Genomic DNA, 19521 nt, shown 5'->3' on the forward strand with positions numbered 1-19521 from the left:
GGCCTCCCTTTGGAACAGCCTCCATGCCTCCCAGAAACTTGAGGAGAACCATCTTTGGATCCGGAAGCACCTTAAAACCTTCCTCTTTGCTTCTGTTTTCTCTCCCCCTCTCCCCTGCTGAAGTCCTGGCTGATACTGAGACTGCACTGGTTACCTAGCCACCCATCTGATATCGGGCCCAAGCCCTGCCAGTTGCATGCCTGCACTGCCTCCCTGGCAGCCCCTGCACCCAGGGACTGTTTTCTGTATCCCTACAGTCCCCCCACCAGCACTTATGTCTGCACTCACCCTGCATTTGCCACCAGCTTGCCGTTCTTTTATTTATCTTGTTATTTTACTATCTCATGTACTGTACTTTCCCCTCCCTCTCCCCCCTGGACTTTTCTTCTTCCTCCCTTCCCTTGCACTTGCGCTATCTGAATGACACACACCTGGCCTAATAAGATCGTTGTCTGCCTTCCCTCTGTTCCCCCTCCCTTGCCTCGTCGGGCCTTGAAGCACTTGTGTATAGGCGCGTTATAAATGCCATATCATATCATATCATGTTGCAGCAACACTGAGTAAAATCAGGGTTACACATTATCAGTGGAGTAGGTGTGCAGGACATTCTCACTCCTGTCCTGGTCAGTGAAAGAAAGGCAACAGAAGGTGGCAGAGTTCTTGGAGCCAGAACATATGGGCAACAATACAATGGCAGCAATTGTTACATTCAGCTAAGTGTCTTAGACACTTCTCAAGGAAAATATCAGTAACAATCCTATTGTAATGTAATTGTATATCCATGATAATTGTTTAAGTAAATGTCCAACTTTAAAACATTTGAAACATGCATCGTCTTCAGTATGTGGAGGCAATGATCCTTTAAACAAAACTGTAATATAATGTTTATATTTCACAGAAATATCAGGAAAAAACTCCCTGCACTCTGAAAAAAGATGCCCAATGGAAGCACGCTGGGCTCGGATGAGAGCAGGCTGCCAACTACAGTCCCGCGCTCGCTATCCAACTCCACATTGGAGATGCTCAGGAATGAAAAGTTGCAGACGGTTGTGCCTATCATCTATCTCTTCATCTTCATCGTCAGTATCTTCCTCAATTCCATTTCCATGTGGATCCTTTGCGCCAACGCTCGTCCGAAGACCCCGACCATCATATTTGCCATTAACCTGGTCATCAATGATTTGCTGTACACCGTGACGCTCCCATTCCAAGTCGTGTACCACATGAGTGGAAACAACTGGCCATTTGGAAGCGTGTTTTGTAGCATAGTCACTGTACTTTTCTATGGAAACATGCACTGCTCCATTTGGACCATGATGAGCATCAGCGTAGAACGCTATCTGAAAATTGTCCATCCACTGCGTTCAAAAAGCTTGACCACCAACACAACTGCTCTTGTGACTTGCCTCAGCATTTGGGCTTTTGTTCTAATGATTGACTCGCCCTACATGTACACAAATCTGACTTTCCACGTCCAGGAACTTAAGATATTCACTTGCTTCGATGTGCTGCCCAAAGATATGTTTCCTTCAAGAACACATTTCTATGTATATTTTGGAAGTTCTGCTGCTTTGACATTTTTCCTGCCTATGACTGTTATGGCGATCTGCTACATCTCGATCATAACGAGACTCTTGCGTTCACCTCCAAGACAACTCAAAGAAACCAAATTGCAGATAATTTGTCTTATTGTGGCACTCCTAACTGTATTCCTTGGGTGTTTCTTGCCAAGTAACATATTGACAATTCTCCATCTCATTTATAGTCGACAGAATCGGACACTGTATGTGGAGTACAAGTTTTCGCTGGCATTTTCTGGTCTTAACTGCTGCCTAGATCCTTTTGTTTATTATTTTGGCTCGAAAGAGTTTCGGAAGAACGTGGAGAAGACTCTCTTCTTCTGCACTATGACGAACGTGCTCGACGACAACAACACCAGCAATATGTCCGAACATTCAATTCCACTAACATAACAACTTTACCAACTAAGAAAATGTCTTTGCGCTCAAGAGCCCATGACTTGAGGAACTAATTCTCTTTGCTAAACTGACCTTTTATAAAAGTCAGACTTCTAAAATGGCTTAATCATTTTGGTTTGAGAGACTCAGATGTTGTGTTCTACTTGCCATGTCTTTGCATGAATTGAAAATGTGAATTTTGCTAATGATTCTGAGAAGATTATAGGGAATAAGCTATCCAGGAAAGACCTAATAAACAAGAACAGCCCATTATCTCCATGATATCTGTTTCTCTAAGATCCTTTTCTTTGTATACATGCTTTCCCTGCTAATGGCTGTAAACGAGATTAACACACGCTGTTCATCCATCTAATGCAAATGAGCACATTGCATAACCTCTCACTCACTCATCAGAATGTAAATGCCACATGCCCCCTCTCCCCTATCAATTAAAATCAGTGTATACTTATGTGAATGATTCAGATGGCTGCGATGATAGCACAGTGACAACTAAAAGAAATATAACTTCACTTTTCTAATGTACTGCCCCAAGCCCTTCCATAACATAGTGTACACTTTGGGTGCAGAGGACATTTGGAAACAAGACAACGCATGCTAAAAGAGGTTGATGTCAATTCTTCCATCCGTCGTAGCAAGTGGCAAACGCCACCCCTTTAGACATTTCAGCGTTGTATACATTGTGACCTTAATTATGGGAACCCTTCAATTTTGACATTTGTTTTGTACAAATGTAGTGACTTAACCATGATCTGAAGTGATCATCTACCATTTACAGTCAGGGGTGTGTTTCCCCCATATTAATGATACACACCCATTTATATTCTGTAAAATGAAGTCAAACGTTCCACTATTTGCCTGATAAGGATTCAAAACTCAAAAGGAGAGCCACACAAATCTTATGTCTTGAACGTTTTAAGCTCTTTTATCCATACCCCCATCTAAGATCTTGTCATGAACTGGGAATAGGGCAATTACTGCATGTATTACTCTGATCTAATCATTGTATGGTTATTATAAAACACCTATGAAACTCTCTTCCATTTGCTTTTCTTAAGTATGTCCTCTTTCTATTAAGACACCAATTTGAATAAATTGACTAACAAGAACAGTAGGCAAAGCAAATGTGTCTAGTAGTATAAGATTATACCTTTCATCACCATATAATTTTCACAGGTGGGCACGCCCCTTTCACTCAGAAGTCCCTTCCTACCGGAAGTCCTGCTCCGGAAGTGACATCATGCAGGGTCACCCGGAAGTCCTGCCCTGCTGAAGGCCTATCCCAGAAGTGAGCTAATGTGGGTTAACCAGAAGTCCGGCCCTAGCTGAATTGTTTCCCTGCATGTGACATCATGGGGCCCCGAAGTTCCAACCCCACCCTAACCCATATCCCAGATGTGACGTCATGGAGGGTGGAGGGGGTGATCCGAATTTCCAGCACTGTTGGAAGGCCTAGCGCGGATGTGAAAATATGCGATGCAACCCTCTAGGTTGTGGGTAACTGGCATTACCATTTTGACACAGTAGTAATCTGTGTGAAGCCCTAATTGTGTACCCCTTTCACCTGTCAATGGGGTGACACAATAATGCGGAAATTATGTAGATGTTGTGTTTGAGCCCCGCAGGTCTGACCCAAAGACCCGGAAGTGTGTCACAGGGTTTACAGCGTGACAGGGCACTGGGATATGATGCAGGCATTAACCTGTGACGTTTGGGGAGTGCACTTTTGACCCTGAAATGTCTCATGGTGCCCCAGGGGCTCAATGGAGATTTTGTAGGTACTATGTCAGTCCCTAGGGGTGGAGTCAAGGGTATATATACAGAAAGAGCGTCTGAGGGAGGTATACAGTGCTCTTGAAGAATTGGGAACCTGCTTGCACAACACCATTGAATACCACAGGGAGCAATGATTTGAACACCGTTGAAAACTACTACCACCCGAGAAGCCCGAAAAAAGCAACCCCTGTAGCTGATGAGGAATCGAGTGGTAGTGGGTATGGAGTATGAAGCTGATCTGAGTCAGTGGTCCTCATTATAAGGGTGGCGGCCACGGTATAAACGGTGCCGGTAAGGCACCGGCACCGTTCATACTGTCCCGCCGCATTACGAGTTCTGGTCGCGGGTTCCTGACAGCCCACCAGGTCTTACCTGGTGGGCTGTGCGGCACCCGCGAGCAGAACCCGTGATTGCACCGGCACCGGTATGAATGGGGCCGGTGCAACCATGCTCCCCACCCCCATTCTGCCCTATCGGGCAGAATGGGGATCGGGAGCCCGGCATTACCGCCACCGGCGAATGGGCAATTACTGGCCCATTCATCTCATAATGGGTCGACTATTGCCTAGTCGTGGGTGGCGAGGCCGGTAGCAAGCATGGCGGTAGCCGTGCCTGCCTTATAGGCACGGCTACTGCCATGCTCGTAATGAGGCCCAGTGCCTTTTTACAATGAAACTTGGTGATATGAGGCTGCCTGTTTCCCCTATAAAAAACGCTACTGAATGCTGTGGTAGTGTAGATGCTGTTATAACCTTTGCAGACTACACAGATGCAGCGTACATGGGAATGGATGAGTCTATGAATACTCTTAAAGAGCCCTTGTTGAGGACCTCAGAATTCTGAATGAGCTGTTTCCAGAGGTTGCTGTGCCCCCAGAGTTAGTAAAATGTACCGATCAAGACAAGCTGTTTATGGACGCCGCTAATGTTTTGGAGATGGACGCGGATGGTTGTGACCTGTGCAATCTGGTATGTAAGAGGATGTGTGTGTGTGTCTGTGTGAAAACATGTTAAAAACACATATTCAAGAGTTAAACTTTTTTCTTTTTTGAATTGCAGAAAACAGCAGATGGCACTGAGAGTCAGCGGACTTCATTCAATACCGTCAATTTTTACTGCATGTGCTGTTCAAAAATGATCGACAGTACAGCAACCCGAAGCAGTAATAAGTGTAAGAAATATGTCTGCTTAAAACGCTTCCAAATTTCTTATGAAGAAGAAGATGAAACTATGACCCTTTTGGAGTACTTAACTGTTCAAGCTTTTGCAGCCTGTGTAGTGAAAACATGCTTGAAGCGTGATTATTACCGATGGTGCTATCGGCATAAATGCAATGCACCACAACAGGATGCTCATGAATCCTGCATTATCACGCTAGAGCAGTGGTCTTCAAACTTTTTAGGCCTGGGCTCTCCTGAGCAAAATATGGGCAGGCCGACCTCCCCAAAAATGCAAAATGGACAGTAAGTTAGAAATGGCTATTAAATATTGTGCGCCGTCATGTCACCTTACTCCCAGTATAGTCCCTGGGCTCCTCCAGCTGCTCCCATCACAGTCTCTGGACTCCCTCATCACACTCCTAGCCCAGTCACTGTGCTCTTCCCAACCCACCACAGATCCTGGGATCTTCAAACCCTGCTCATACCACTGGCCCATGGCTCCCACCCATCCTGCTCCCACCACAGTCCCTGGGTTTCCCCACCCTGCTCCCAGCACAGTCCCAGGGACATTGGTGGCTGGTGAATTTTTTAAGTGAAGGGGCATAAATATTTCCATCAGATATGCCATAGCAACTGAATGTAGCGAGGGAGCCCGAACCAGTCAAGGATGGTTTGAGGGGTATTCCCCCGTGAATTGTTTTTAAATAATGGGTTAAATTGTTGCATTTTAGAGCATACTTTAAAAAAAATGGGTAAAAAGCCACACAGTGTGCAATAGGTGCTGGGGGACATGGTATTTTTGACTGGATTTTTATGATGGATGTCCAGTAAAATAAATTCCATCCCTGTCCCCTGGGTTCCACAGCGCCTCAGAGAAGAGCTGATTTTGGCAGATGGGTAGGGGGATTGTGCAACAAAGGCATTTGGAAAATGCCTTTGTTGTACAGCCTTCCTTGATCCCTCTACCCTCACTCGCCAAAATCAGCTCAACGGAGCAAAACAAACACACACAGATACACATTCACACAGCAATCACTCTATCATTCACACAAGCACCCATCACCATATACTCACTCATAACACAAGCATACACGCATCGGTACACATATTTAATAAAAAAATAGATGAACACAAACATAACTTCTGCAGGTGCCTGCATGTGGGTGTTGAAATGCTCCACTCCAGGCTACTCTGTCCGTATGTGCGAGGAGGCGCAGGAACTCCCCCTCGCACATACAGACATGCAGTGTCCCAGCCAGAATTTCCAATGAGCTATGCAAAGCTAGCAAAGCAAAAGGCTCCCAGCCTTGCATGGCTCAGTGAGCATGTGCAGCTGGGGAACTGAACTGAACTGTCAAAGGGAAACTGTTTCCCTTTGACAGTTCATTCAGCCCAGGAGCTCTCCCTCTGCTGGAAAAAGCAGCTGAGGGAGTGATCAGTGTTTCACTGTGGCTCGTCGGCTCCTCCATAATGGGGGAGGGGGCCACTGGGTGGATGCTCCCTCACCCATTATGGATGAGGCGCCAGACTCAGACTGGCCAATAGGGCAATAGGGCAATGCTCGTACCTCAAATTCAATATGCTATATGCTAGTGTGGGCCAGCCAAAATGGGCCACTTTTTTGTCCAGTTTGATGAGTTACTTTGCTATGCAGCTAGTAGTTTTGACCATTATTGCTGAATAAATATTCTTTAAATATCACAATTTGCTTACATTTTGGGTACTACTCAAACAGTCTGTGACTAAAGGAACAAATTTCCATTTGCAACTGCAGGCCACTTTTTCATTGATGCCTGAGACAGTGTTATGCTCCAGTCCCACCATCGGAGTGTACCTGCCCATTTCCTCCAATCTGCGCGCCCCACAGTTTGAAGACCTCTGCGCTTGAGCAATACAGTGAATATGTTTTATGTTGAATTCATATAAAATTTTGCAGCTGCTTAAAACGGTCTATAAAGGCATGGGCATGCGCGTACATGATAGTGTGGAGAGTGTTTCATCAAAAACATTCTTGGAAATACACGATTGTCGTATTCCAAAGTAAAAAATTAGATCTTTACAGGTTGCAACCCTGTGGTTTTTAGAAACCAGGTAGCCCGATTAATGCAAAAAGATTTTTGTGAACTATGCATTTTTAGAAAGACCCATAAGGAGTGCCTGATACGCCCAAAGCTGTTTTAAAGAGAAGAAAATACAATGAACTTGCTCCTTATGTGTGTACTTTTGTTTCTAGAATAGAACTTCTGAAGGTCAAGAAACCAAAGCCAGGATGTGTATGTGTGGAAAATATGCCATGCTGAAAGAGAGAATATCTAAAATCATGCCAAATACCTTGAAATATCTATGGTTACCAACACCCCTGAGCAACCAGCCTTGTAAAAGTGTAAAATGTTTTTCAGCAGCCACGCCCCTGTTTGTTTATCTTTTTGAGTGCTTCAATGGATAACAACTCTCATTTGAGAATGCATAAAAACTATTATGATAAAAGTGGAATTGGTAATTATGGCGGTGTTGATGCTCTTTATCGAAAACTACAACATGGCAAACAGCCCATCACATGTGAAGCTGTTAAGGAATGGCTATCTGGTCAAGAGACATATACCCTTCATGAAAATGGTAAAAGAAAATTTAAAAGAAGAATGATCGTGGTATCTGATCGTGACAGACAATGGCAGGGGGATTTTGTGGCTATGAATCCTTTCAGAAAACAGAACGATGGTGCGCGCAACATCCTGACGGTGATCGAAAATTTATCAAAATACGCTTTTGCCGAAGTCTTGAGGGATAAGACTGGTTCAAGAGTGACAGCCACTTTCAAGGATGTCTTCAGTAAGTGGGTGGTGCCTGCAAAATTACAAACTGATGCCAGCAAGGAGTTTTTAAATAGGCCCCTCCAACATCTTATAAAGCAACACAACGTGCATCATTTTATAACGCACGATGAGGTTAAGGCGGCTGTTGTTGGGTGCTTTAATAGAACATTGAAATCTAACTCTAGAGATTTTTCACAGCAAACAATGCACATCATTATGTGGACATATTACAGCCCTTTATAGAGGTGTATAATGACAGCTATCACTGGTCTATTAAAATGACTCCAAAGTCTGTAATGTCTGAAAATTCATTAACAGCATGGAGAAACTGGTATTTTCAAGGCTTAAGGGAGAAGGTCAAGAAAACATCCTTGCACGTAGTGAACCACATCAGAGTCTCCAAGTTAAAAGTTGTCCGTGCAAAGGGGTATCACCAATCATTAACCAATTACATTTTTATAGTGACTGAAGTCTCTGTCAAAGAGGGGATATAAATCTACCAATTGGTTGATTATGCTGGGGAAGTTGTACGGGGTAAAATCTATACCGAGGAGTTACAGGTGGTGACAAATGATCCCCAATGTCTTTATAGGGTCAAGAACATTATTCAGAGTAAAGGTAAGGGGGTCTAAGAAACAAAACCTGGTAAAATGGATGGGATGCCCTGAGAAATTTAACAGTTGGGTCATCGCAGTATCTCTAAAGGACCTAAAAAGCATAGGTGCTCCTTGAGAAGATGGAAAGCAGAGGATTGTATATCAACTTACCCAGTAACGCTTCTTCAGATACATTCCCTAACAACAAAATATCAAATGATTGTGTTAAGATGGCTAAACTCATTGATTTACAAGGATTGAGGGAAGCTTGTCTGATGGAGATTCAATACCCGCATACCTGGGACACTGTGGATAAAAGAGAGGAAAGGTTTACCATCAAGCGTAAAGGACCTATTGAACTGTTACACGTGGCTTTTCCTCATGGTTTTTACCCCAGCATACAAACGCTGCAAGATGCTATCAACAAGTCGCTCGCAAGCATCGAGAGCTATTCGATATACACCTGTTTCTGAATAAGGCTCAGAGGAAAGTATTTCTTAGATCACCTGATCTTACCACAGAGTTTATATGTACCAGGAAACTCTCTAGGGTGTTGTGAACCGTTCAACATGTAAAAAGTAATAAAGCTTTGGACAGAACACGTGCTGATATTGATGGTGGATTTTACAGTCTCATGATCTAAGGTGATATTGTAGAATATCAAAGGGTCGGTGACTCATATGTCCCCCTAATGAGAACAGCCCAAGTGAAAAGTGAAAATAATGGTATTGTTAATATACAATACATTAAGTCTGATTATATCCCCATTTCTAAGTGTCATTTTGACACCATCAATATAAAGATAAGGGGCGATCAAGGGAAAATGGTCTCATTTAAATATGGGACGGTCCTAGTGAAACTATGGGCCTCATTACAACTCCGGCGGTAGCTGTGCCGGTAAAACTGGCAGGCTGCTGCCGGAGTCTGATTTATTCTAGCAGCTGGCTCCACGGAAAACCTGAGGGATTACGACCCTGGTGTTCCTGGAAGTCAGGCGCCGGAAAAACGTAAATCCCCATTCCCATTTGAGTCCCATAGGACTCAATGCGAATGGGGATGACGCAAGCACCGGCACCGTTAAAAACGGTGCCAGTGCTTCCCGGGAAATCCGTGGGCGGGTGCCGTCCCGCCCTTCAGGTCAGACCTGACAGGCAGGACGGCAGCCACCCGCAGACTCAGAGTGTGCCAGTCCGGAAACAACGCTGCTGGCATGCTCGTAATTAGGCCCTACACGTGCGCCCTAGGAGAGAGAAAGACTACTAAAATATGGTATTCATAAAGAACTATGGGGAACCGTACATTTATAGGGATTATTACTGTAGGCCGGCCGGTTATGTCGATCACCCCTACTTCCAAGGTGCGCCCGTTACATATGGAATGGGTTTAGGGAGTATTTTTAGAATCTCTTTCAGATGGCTGTGCCCATCCTGTGAAAAGGGTTGGAATTAGTCAAGCCACATGTGAAAACCACAACTATAAATATCGCTAAAGATGTGGTGTCTAGTGCACAACCTCCATTGCAAATCGTTTCAACAAACCAAGACAAGAGGGTTCTGGCTTGGTTTATGTAGGAAAAACTCCTGCAAAAAGAAAAAAGAGAGCATTGCACAGGTGGGGGCCTCCAAAGCTGCATACAAATAAGATCAACAATGTGAGCCGCTCAGAAGAGAAAACGCACTCCGAAGAACAGACTGAACAAGAGAAATAAAACCAGACCCAACATCAATGTTTTCTAAAAGATGGCTTTCATCCATTGTGCCATGGGAGAATGTGACAAATCCCAACTAGATCTTTTTGCCGTACCCCCAACACAGATGAGCAATGAAAGCAGCTTTTTCAAGGAAATTGTGCCGCTCACTGCACTATCTTCTCTAGCGCCATAGAGTTTTACATATCGGGCTCAACGAAATTGTACCTGATCTGAATGACTCTCTACTTTACTTGACCTGTAAAATAACAAAGGCCGACGGGACAGCTATCACAACCGCTGCTAAGGTAGCCACGATTGCCTATCCCATGGCCACCCTTTTAAACCAGGTTGACATTACTCTAGGCGACTGCCTGATTACGCATAGTGAAAACATGTATGCCTATAAAGCATACATAGAAAGCATTCTGAACTACAGCAATGACACTTTGATCACTCAGCACAAAGCAGGGATTTTTTATAGGGACTCAGCAGGGCATAAGGAGGATTATGCTCTACATGGGTTTAACACTGGGTTTATAAGGAGAGCAACGCATGCGAGAGGTAGCAGACATTTTGAATTACTAGGACGTCTACACTCCAATCTATTTTTACACGAGAAAGTTATGGTGAACGGCGTTGATCTGAAAATGAAACTGTCTCGGAATAAAGATTCCTTTTGCCTTAACAGCGATGATGCAGAACTTGGTAATAATATCAGTGAATTATTAAAAGAGTCAATGTGTCCCCCACAGCCAGATTAGCTCACGCTGAAACTCTACGAGTATCTAACTTAAAATACCCCGTGGAGAGGACATCTTTGAAAATCTTCAGTGTACCCATGGGCAGCTGCGTCGCCATTCAAGATAATTTATTCTTGGCACAGCTACCTAAAATAATTATCATTGATTTTGTGGACAACACTGCTTTTTTTTCTGGAGATTATGCTAGCAATCCTTTTCATTTTAAACATACCGTACAAAGTCTACAGCCCGAGTTTTAAACACAAAAATACGATTAGGGAGTATTTGGGCCTGGTCTCCATCAGTGGTAAACACTTGCGTGGTAAAGGCTTTGTGATACTGCGTGACAACTATGATGGGGTTTACACGCTGTTGGCTTTTAATTTGAGACCCAATAATGCATCAGCCGGCCATTATAATCTGATTAGGAATGGTAATCTACGCATCGAGGTACATTTTGCTGCAAATTTACCAAACACTGGTAATCTTATCATTATGGCTCTATTTCACACTGTCATGGAACTCAACAATCAACGCCAGGTGCTGTATGACATGTAATGGATACCTACCAGATCAAATGTTTCCCGAGTAAAGACAAACATGCAACAAAACATGCTGGGGGTGTGTATTCACGTGATAACCTTCCAAGAGATATGCCTAGCAAGAGACCCTTCTGCCTTGTGGTGAACACAGATCCCCAGGATTAGGAAGGCACCCACTGGATAGCAATGTTTATAGACAATGGTGCAATAAATGTCTTTGATAGCCTGGGGTACTTCCGAAACCAACCAATATAGAGTGGCGCAATATTGGACTATGTTAAGCATATTGCATCCGTAATACATTATAATAGAACACAGGTGCAACATCCTGAAGTCATAACGTGTGGGCAGTGCTCCTGCTCCTCCTGCTACTTTGTATCTAAAATGTCTAAGAAACATTCTCTGTCAGGGGTTATGCGACCTCTTCGCTAGATCGCAGGAAAAATTATGCTTTTGTGAACAAGAACAGATATCACAACCCCCCTCTAAATGTATTTAGTTTTTGTCAAAAATGCACCACTGTTACTAAACCCCAGTTCTGTGTACTTATCCAAATAAAACGTTTTTAGGATTTTAATCAAAAAGTGTTTTTTCTCTTCTTGAATGTGTTCATTTATTTATTTAATATTTTGAAAACATTCACAGCTAGACAGGTTAGAAATGATTAGCTGTAAAACTTTGGTAGGTATAAATAATTAATGTATTTTATTGCAATCACGACCCTTTCTTTTACAGAATGGAAAGCTATACTTATAAAAAGACATATACATATTTATATACATATAATACAGCTGTTAAAGATTTTCTGAAGCTAAAAAAACATATTACACACTAAACCACATGGATCGTTTGCTGATTTTCTTTTTTCTTCTTCTTTTCTTAAATGCCTTGTCTAGAGAATCAACATTATCTGTTAGTGGTTTAACCTCAGAATCATTTAAGGTTTCGAGCAGCTCACAATGTCCCATATTTCTCACTATGGTGGCTGGTATGTTTAAATCGGTAGCTGCTTCCATAAACAGCTCCCACCTTCTAGGTGTTTTGTGTCTTCCAAAGGCCCGAGGATCGGTAATGCTGCAAACTAAATCATGAAAGTTTGAACCTTTGACAGCCGTTCCTTTATAAACAAACTCCCCCTTGTCGTTCCATGTTGACACTTCATTTTCACTCCCCATTTTGTTCAGCAAGAGTTCAGCATTTTTCCAATAACAGGGGTTAATGGTGTCCAAAACTTCTACCACAATGGGATCTGAAACAGGGGCAAATGTGGGGGTTACAGTGCTATTTGCAGGATCTTCAGGGGGCATAAGCAACGTTAGTTTATTCTTCTCATTTTTGGCCTGTCTAAAGTATGTTAAGTATTTTTGCAGAATCGTTGAATAGTGGGTCACCTTTTCGTAGTCTGATAAATCATGGTATTTTAGGACCGTATTTCAGAGTCAAAACCTTAGGGTGGCTGATTTTTGAATATCAGGTTCTTTATGGTTCTGGGTACTCAACCCATCCAACTGATGTTTGTCAAACAAATACATCTTTTGGCTGTACTCCATTAACCACCCCACTAAAAGCTTTGTGAGCAGAGGAAATGCAAAACCTAGTAGCAATCCTATAAATTCCCCAGATTGTTTTAAAGGTTTTCTTTTAGCTTTTTGGGATGACCTCTTGTTACCCAGTTTCTTGAGAAGGTGTTTGCTCTTTTTGGCAGATGGATAGTGGAACATTCCCCTTTAAGCTGTAGAAGGCAATCTTAGCTATAGCCGATACTAGATCATCAGAAGTTGAGAGCAGATGGCCTTTTGTTGTTGTGGTGGTGCTATTTCTAGCATTTTAAGGAGAGCAAAGTTTCTACGTATACGTGGCGTCATGGTGGCTGATCGCCGGTACTAATGAGGAAAGATTGATTTCACCGGGGTTTTCTAGAAGTCTTTTGTATGTAAACAACAGGCAGATCAGGAGGGAAAAGACCGTCCCACGATATGTAGTCCTCTAAAGTGTTTGTTTTTTGATCTACCAATAATTAACCATAAGGTTTCAGGGCAGCATCTTCAAAAGCCTCCAAGAAAATCTGGTGTTACCCAGGGAACATTTGTCTTGCAGGGATAGTGAGCTGATGTTTACCTATAAGGTTCTTAAACAGCACTATATAACTGGCATTTAATGTTTTTGAGCGCGTGCCCTTTGCCCTGTAGAATACATTCTGAACAATGTGACAGATGCTAAGGTTACGATGGTGAGAATACTGGACGAATGCTTTTTCCAGTTTAGAGCTATGCCCGCCTTCCGTCATCAAATCATCTATGATGATAATATGTACAAGGTCCAGAGGTAGCAAACAATTGTCATTCAGAGAATCTGGTAAACCTTCCACAAATTTCAGATGAGTTAGTTTAGCGGACACATTATTCAGGGGTTGCCAGCACGAGTAGAGCCACAAAATGTTATCTGGCATTGTTGTCATAACTGTGGGGGCATTTTCTAAAAGCTGTTTAATAAAATAGCTTTTACTGCAACTAGAAGGGCCGGCTACTACGCATGAAAAAGGGTTTTGTAAATGTGTGTCCATCGTACTCAATGGTCCCTTTTCAATAGCCGTAGGGTACTGTCTTGTAATTATCTGTGAGCACACGCTTATCAAATACTACCCTCAAAGTTTTTTGCAGTGTTTCGCTACTAATCGCCCAGCATTTTTTCTCACACGCGATGCATGGCTTCTGGAACACAATAGTGCTGGTTGTCTTTTTTAAAGAGTACTCCTGCACTAGCTCCTTCAAACCATCAACATTGATTTTCATACTGTTACTAACATTCAGAGTGATGCCTTTTACCTTCATACAGACAGCTCTAGTGGATGTCCGATGTGAATAGGTTTTGGGATTTGCAGACACAAATTCTACAATGTGTTTACCCGGAGCTCGTTCGCTTGTTAAATCAGCCAGATAATCACCCAATGGGGAGTTCTTCTGACTGGGGGAACTGACATAAATGACAGAGTCTGTTTCATGGTAGCACAACACTCTTGGAGGGTGTCCATTACTTTGTACAACTCTTAATAGGCATGGGCGGTTGTGAAACTGCTGATAACAATTTTATGTTGTTGCAGGACGTTGGGTACTCTTCAGCGTACTTCCAGCAGAGGCACGCTGTTTCCTCATCTGTGAACTGTAAGCTTGATATGTCATAGCCAGCATCAAAAAGGTAAGCGTTCAGTTCGTCAGGGTTGGTTATAATCGTTGTTTTTGGGAGATTGGTTCTCTGTGCAAATTTACCCCACAAGGAATTTAAACACAGTTTACCTAACTGTTATCTAAGCGGGTTATTTTCAATTAATGTGGGTCTTAAACGGATACCCTGATGTTTGTAATACTCTTCTATGTAATACTGACGGGAGGCAGCATCCTTGCGGCTATCGGGGTATGCGGAGGCTTCCTGTTCATCGCGCAGGATCAGACTCATGCAACCACAAAACAGTATAATTGTAACCTTCTCAAAATGGCATATTTCAGGAATCCTTCCCAACTGATAACCTTTCTGCAAGGCCGCTTCCAGCTCATCAGTGCACCAGGTACCCGTGATCGGCCCCTCCTCAACACTGTGTGTGCATTTTTCCGTTTTTTTTGGCTCTGCGCATGTCATACATAGAGGGAACATAGAGGGAACATTAACCTCCCAGAACCCTGCTGCGGGACCAAGTTTCTTAGGCTGGTACACCTGGAATTTGATCAGACCAAAATACTGTTTAACATCCCCAAAATCTTGAGAGATGATGCAGGGATGCTCTAGCGGGTACGGTTTTGAATTGTTTACAAAGGGGTAGAGACTGGTTAAGTCATAGTAATGTGTCTGGAAACCTATCTCTGTTTGTGGTACAGCTTGTCAGCATTAGTCTGCCCCCCCAAAAAGAGCATCACATGGTTTTAGGGGTTCTGGTAGATTTTTATTTTTGAGAAAAATATTTAATCTCTCATTGTTTTTCAACATCTCCACCCACTCATGCTCCCAAAGTTTGATAGCACGTAAACCTCGGTTCTCAAGAGATTTCTTTTCTAAAAGTGTTTTTCTATGCAAACGGTCGTAGGGAGTTTGTCAAGGTATTATAGTCCTCTTTGTTATAGCACTGGGGGCACATGTTAAATTCATAGGCCAGGGCCTCAAAGTTTAAAAAAGCATAACCGTCTAGAAAACAGGGGCCATTTTTTATCTCCCCTCCATGCAGGGTGTGTTGTATAGGCACATTGTCTTGATCAGACACATCAACCACATCAACCACTGTATGGAAGGTATGGAGAAGTGTTTTTGTTTGCTGTGGTACAAGTCTGGTGGTACGAGGGCTATTGTTTCAGGCTCCAGAATGAACAGTTTGTATATACTCATGCACTTGCTAGCTAGCGTAATAAAGGTGAAGTGGTCTACATATGTTGAGCATTTTAGCATCTCTGGGTTGCCCAGGTTCAGAATGTGCACCTTTTGGGTCAGCTCGATGATACCGTCTCTAATAATGTTACAGGCTGTTCTCAAAATATTTACATCTTCACAGCAATAGATTTTTAGCTCCCTCTTAAAATCAAAAACATCCTTAAAGGCATCTGAATACCATGAAGAAAGGCTTCCTCTCTCGTCAGACATCATTAATTCAGAATCATAACACTCCACAGGGGGAATGGGGCCACGTCATTTTTATTTCTGTTCAGTGTTAAAGAAATGTGTAAAATAACCTTTCAAACCTGGGAATCCAAAAGCTTTAGGCAGCTTACTTAACTTCATGGGCAAAAAATTCAAACTGTCGATAAAGTGGATTTTAAGATCTGATACCTTGAGGAGCTTTCGTTTTGCACCATGCAATATGAGCTTGATGGCTACTCTTTCTTTAATCATTTCTTGTATCAGGAAAAAGCCATCATATATGTGGAAACCTGAATGTGTCTCACCCGCTATTCCCCCGGGACATGTCATCCAGGTGGCCAGGACATAGCCATAGCTCTTGGATCCAGTTCCTGGGGGTGGACTAGTGAGGGAGGATCACCAGGATGAGGGGGCTTTGGGAAGTGGAGGTGCGACACCAGAGGGTGAGAAACAATATCCCCTTCCTTGTAACACCTTTTCCCCATCCTACCAGGTAGGATACCTAGGAACTCAGCCCCCCTTTCCTGACATGAACACTTCCTCACAGACAGTTTACTGTGAGCGACAACGGACTAACACCAGAGCCATATACCTAACATGTCCCAACACCATGGTCAGGCAAGGTCAGGCAATTACGGATCATTACACACACCTGACTTCCATCACACTTCCCCCATGGATAAAAGGTAGAGAACAAAAGCTCCCTCTGAGCGAGGCAAAACACACAAGGAAACAGCAGTTACAAGATGGCAGTTTAACACAAGGAGAAAAACGGTGAGACCAGAGAGGGGTGCAAGGAGGGAAGCACCCTTGACCTGTAAAGACCATTACTTTCTTGAACCTTACAGAGTAAGAAACTGAAGACCAGGAACTAAGGCTGATCAAACCTGCACAGTGTGCAGTGGTACTGTCCTTGGCTCCTACAACAAAGACCAAACCAGCTTGTGTTTTGAACCAAGGTTGCAACTGGCAACATTGTATAAAGAGAACAGTGTGTGAGGCGACGAAAATACAATTGGAAGCCAAAGGAAATAGTTGAACTTTGTAATTGAACTTTGGCCGGCCAAGAAAAGATATCACACACAGAGTTGGCTGGCACCATGTAGGTGATCATTCGCAAAATCTCTGTTAGGTATCCAACTGATGCTGAGTGTGAGAGAAAGAAATATTGAGATCGAAATGGTCATGCAATGGGTCAAGCTAAACCCTGTGCACATTTGAAGGTCTTTGCTAATTTAATGTAAGTCACAATTGGTCTGGGCCCGGCTCAGGGAGACTAATTGTGCAAAAGGAAGGAATCTGAGCCTGGTAGAGGGGCATCCGGGGTGAACCGAGAGTCACTCAAAAAATAATTCTCTGAACCTTGGATGGAAAGGGATCTGAGCCTGGCAGAGGGGGCTCCACAGTCAACCGAGAGTCATCTGAAAAATAATTCTCTGAACCTTGGTTTGAAAGGGATCTGAGCCCAGCAGAGGGGGATCCGGGGTGAACCGAGAGTCACCCGAGGAATAATTCTCTAAACCTTGTTTTGAAAGGGATCTGAGCCTGGAAGAGGAGGATGCAATGTTGAACTTTTTGTTTTTAAAAAGGATCTGAGCATGGCTGAGCAACACCCTGATTGAATACTGAAGAGAACATTTGCATGTTGTTTCTGGTACAGCAGGCCCTCTGTGTCAAGAGACTTGCGAGAAGTAAAGACACTTGGACACAGAAGGTCCTGAACTGGGAAATTGGAACTGTGTCCTTGTGCTGTAGAAGCCAGAGTGTGTGCCTTGCTCGAGTGACCCACATTGCCCTGTGCTGAAAAGGTGGTGAAGGGAAGCCAACAGCCCGAGCATCCTGACATATTATTTTGTGAACACCTCTTTCTTTTTCATTAACATTACCCCACATTATTTGTAAATCAGTGGTAAGGATTGTCAATATTTATTTTTAGTATAGGCCCTTTTATTTTTACAAGACTCCACTAGGACTGCATTATTATTATTTGATGGTTGTAGTTTTCTCCCATCTCTAGATTTAGGTTTAGATAGGCGTTTATCGCATCCTTGTGCAAGTTCAATAAACACCCTTGAACTGTGGTCACTTGGGTCTGCCTTACTGTTGATACCATGCCTTTCTTACATACCATTGACTGTTGTGTGCCAAAAAGCTACAGCCCCTAAATTTCTGAGCCACAAAAATTGTAATAAAAAGACTGATGTATTCTGGGCCTTCAAATTCCCAACTCTTATGCTCAGTCAAATGCCTGGCATAAATATAGTTTGGAATATGAATGCCTGTCTCTTGCTGCATGCACTCTATATCAAAGGCAATATATTTCTCTGTTTTGGGCACATCTTTGGGAGGGGTCATGTAACACAGGTGGTCCCCCATTGAGACAACTTTAATTTTACACCTGGGCATATGTGACCTTTGCATTTATGATTAGCCCTTATAAAGCGGCTACAGGAGAAACAGTCAATTTTAAGATGGCATTCTGCTAAACCGTGAGATGCTTTCTGAATGTGTTTTTAAGACATTCTTTAGATCTGGCAAATGTTTTGCACTCGGTGCATTTAAACCCTGATTCAGTAATCACCACACAACCGACTCTCTGGCATATGTGACAATGGAATTGACACCGGTGAGCCATACGATTGCTGCATATGTGGCAGTAATGAGGGCATACATTCCTAGCCCCTAGGAAACATTGTAGATTTAAGGTACTGTAATAGTGCCGATCATGATGTAAAATGTACACCATGTTTTTATTAGAAAACATTTCCAAAGCCTATCTTCGGTATACAGAATTTTGATCTGTACTCCAAAGTAATATTCAAATAAACACAACCCATTGAAACCAACCATGTTATCAGTGGGTATGCCCACAACTTTGTGGACCTCCTCCAAAGCCTTTGTCTGTATGTAGCCGTCGATAACGGTTCAAGCCTCCAACAGACCTATAATGCTTGCAGACATACAGATGTTTAATTCCCATAGTTAAAGTCCAAGAGCCAATGCCTCTTCTTTGCCACAACCATATTGTAAAGTGTTTTTTTTAGTGGCCTGTACACTCCACCCTTTCTAGATCTGACAATCATAGACACGATCCTCAAAGGCTCTGTTACAGAAAACTCTGCCTTACTTTATAAAAGTCTTCTGATATTTTTTAAGAACTCCAAAACATTAAAGACTTGGTGAAATGAACAACTAGTCAAAAGAGGTCTTTAAAGTAGAACTGTCTAAACAGAGCTGCACAAAGTTGTTAGGCCCGGCTGTTTTAAGGATGCGTGAAACAAGCCTTTCAACTGCTCTGTTATTATTAATAGGCCATGGTCGGTGGATGGTAACTGATCTACATTCACAAATGGAAAAGCCTTGTAGTATTCAACACTTTAATATTTTGGTAGATCTCACTGGTATGTTCCCATACTCTGTAAAAAAAACATTGTCCGTATTGGGCGGCTGTGGTGTGTTTGGAGGCTGGAGAGCTAAATCTTTCCTCGCACGTTGGCTGATGATAGTTTTTGCTTTTTTGAAATGCTTCAAGACATTTTTTGGGAGCAAAGCCATTTTAAACTCCAGGCAGCTAAACCTTTAACAGGTAAATGCGGTCTTTCAACAGGA

At 42.9% G+C, this 19521-nt stretch overlaps 1 protein-coding gene and 1 pseudogene across 3 annotated transcripts in view; both read left to right on the plus strand.

Moving 5' to 3' along the window:
• LOC138526384 (P2Y purinoceptor 8-like) overlaps window positions 1–3014 on the plus strand; it is a 254886-nt gene extending 251872 nt beyond the window's left edge. For all 3 annotated transcript variants that reach the window (XM_069637060.1, XM_069637061.1, XM_069637062.1), the window contains one exon: window positions 899–3014. In XM_069637060.1, the coding sequence (XP_069493161.1) occupies window positions 936–1973 (1038 nt within the window). In that variant the 5' untranslated portion in view covers window positions 899–935 and the 3' untranslated portion in view covers window positions 1974–3014. The remainder of the gene's footprint in view (window positions 1–898) is intronic.
• Window positions 3015–4814: 1800 nt separating this feature from the next.
• The window catches only part of LOC138526385 (P2Y purinoceptor 8-like), a 73952-nt pseudogene continuing 59245 nt past the window's right edge, over window positions 4815–19521 (plus strand).

The sequence above is a fragment of the Ambystoma mexicanum genome, chromosome 7p (assembly GCF_040938575.1).
Source record: "Ambystoma mexicanum isolate Mex_15411 chromosome 7p, UKY_AmexF1_1, whole genome shotgun sequence".
Classification (NCBI taxonomy): domain Eukaryota; kingdom Metazoa; phylum Chordata; class Amphibia; order Caudata; family Ambystomatidae; genus Ambystoma; species Ambystoma mexicanum.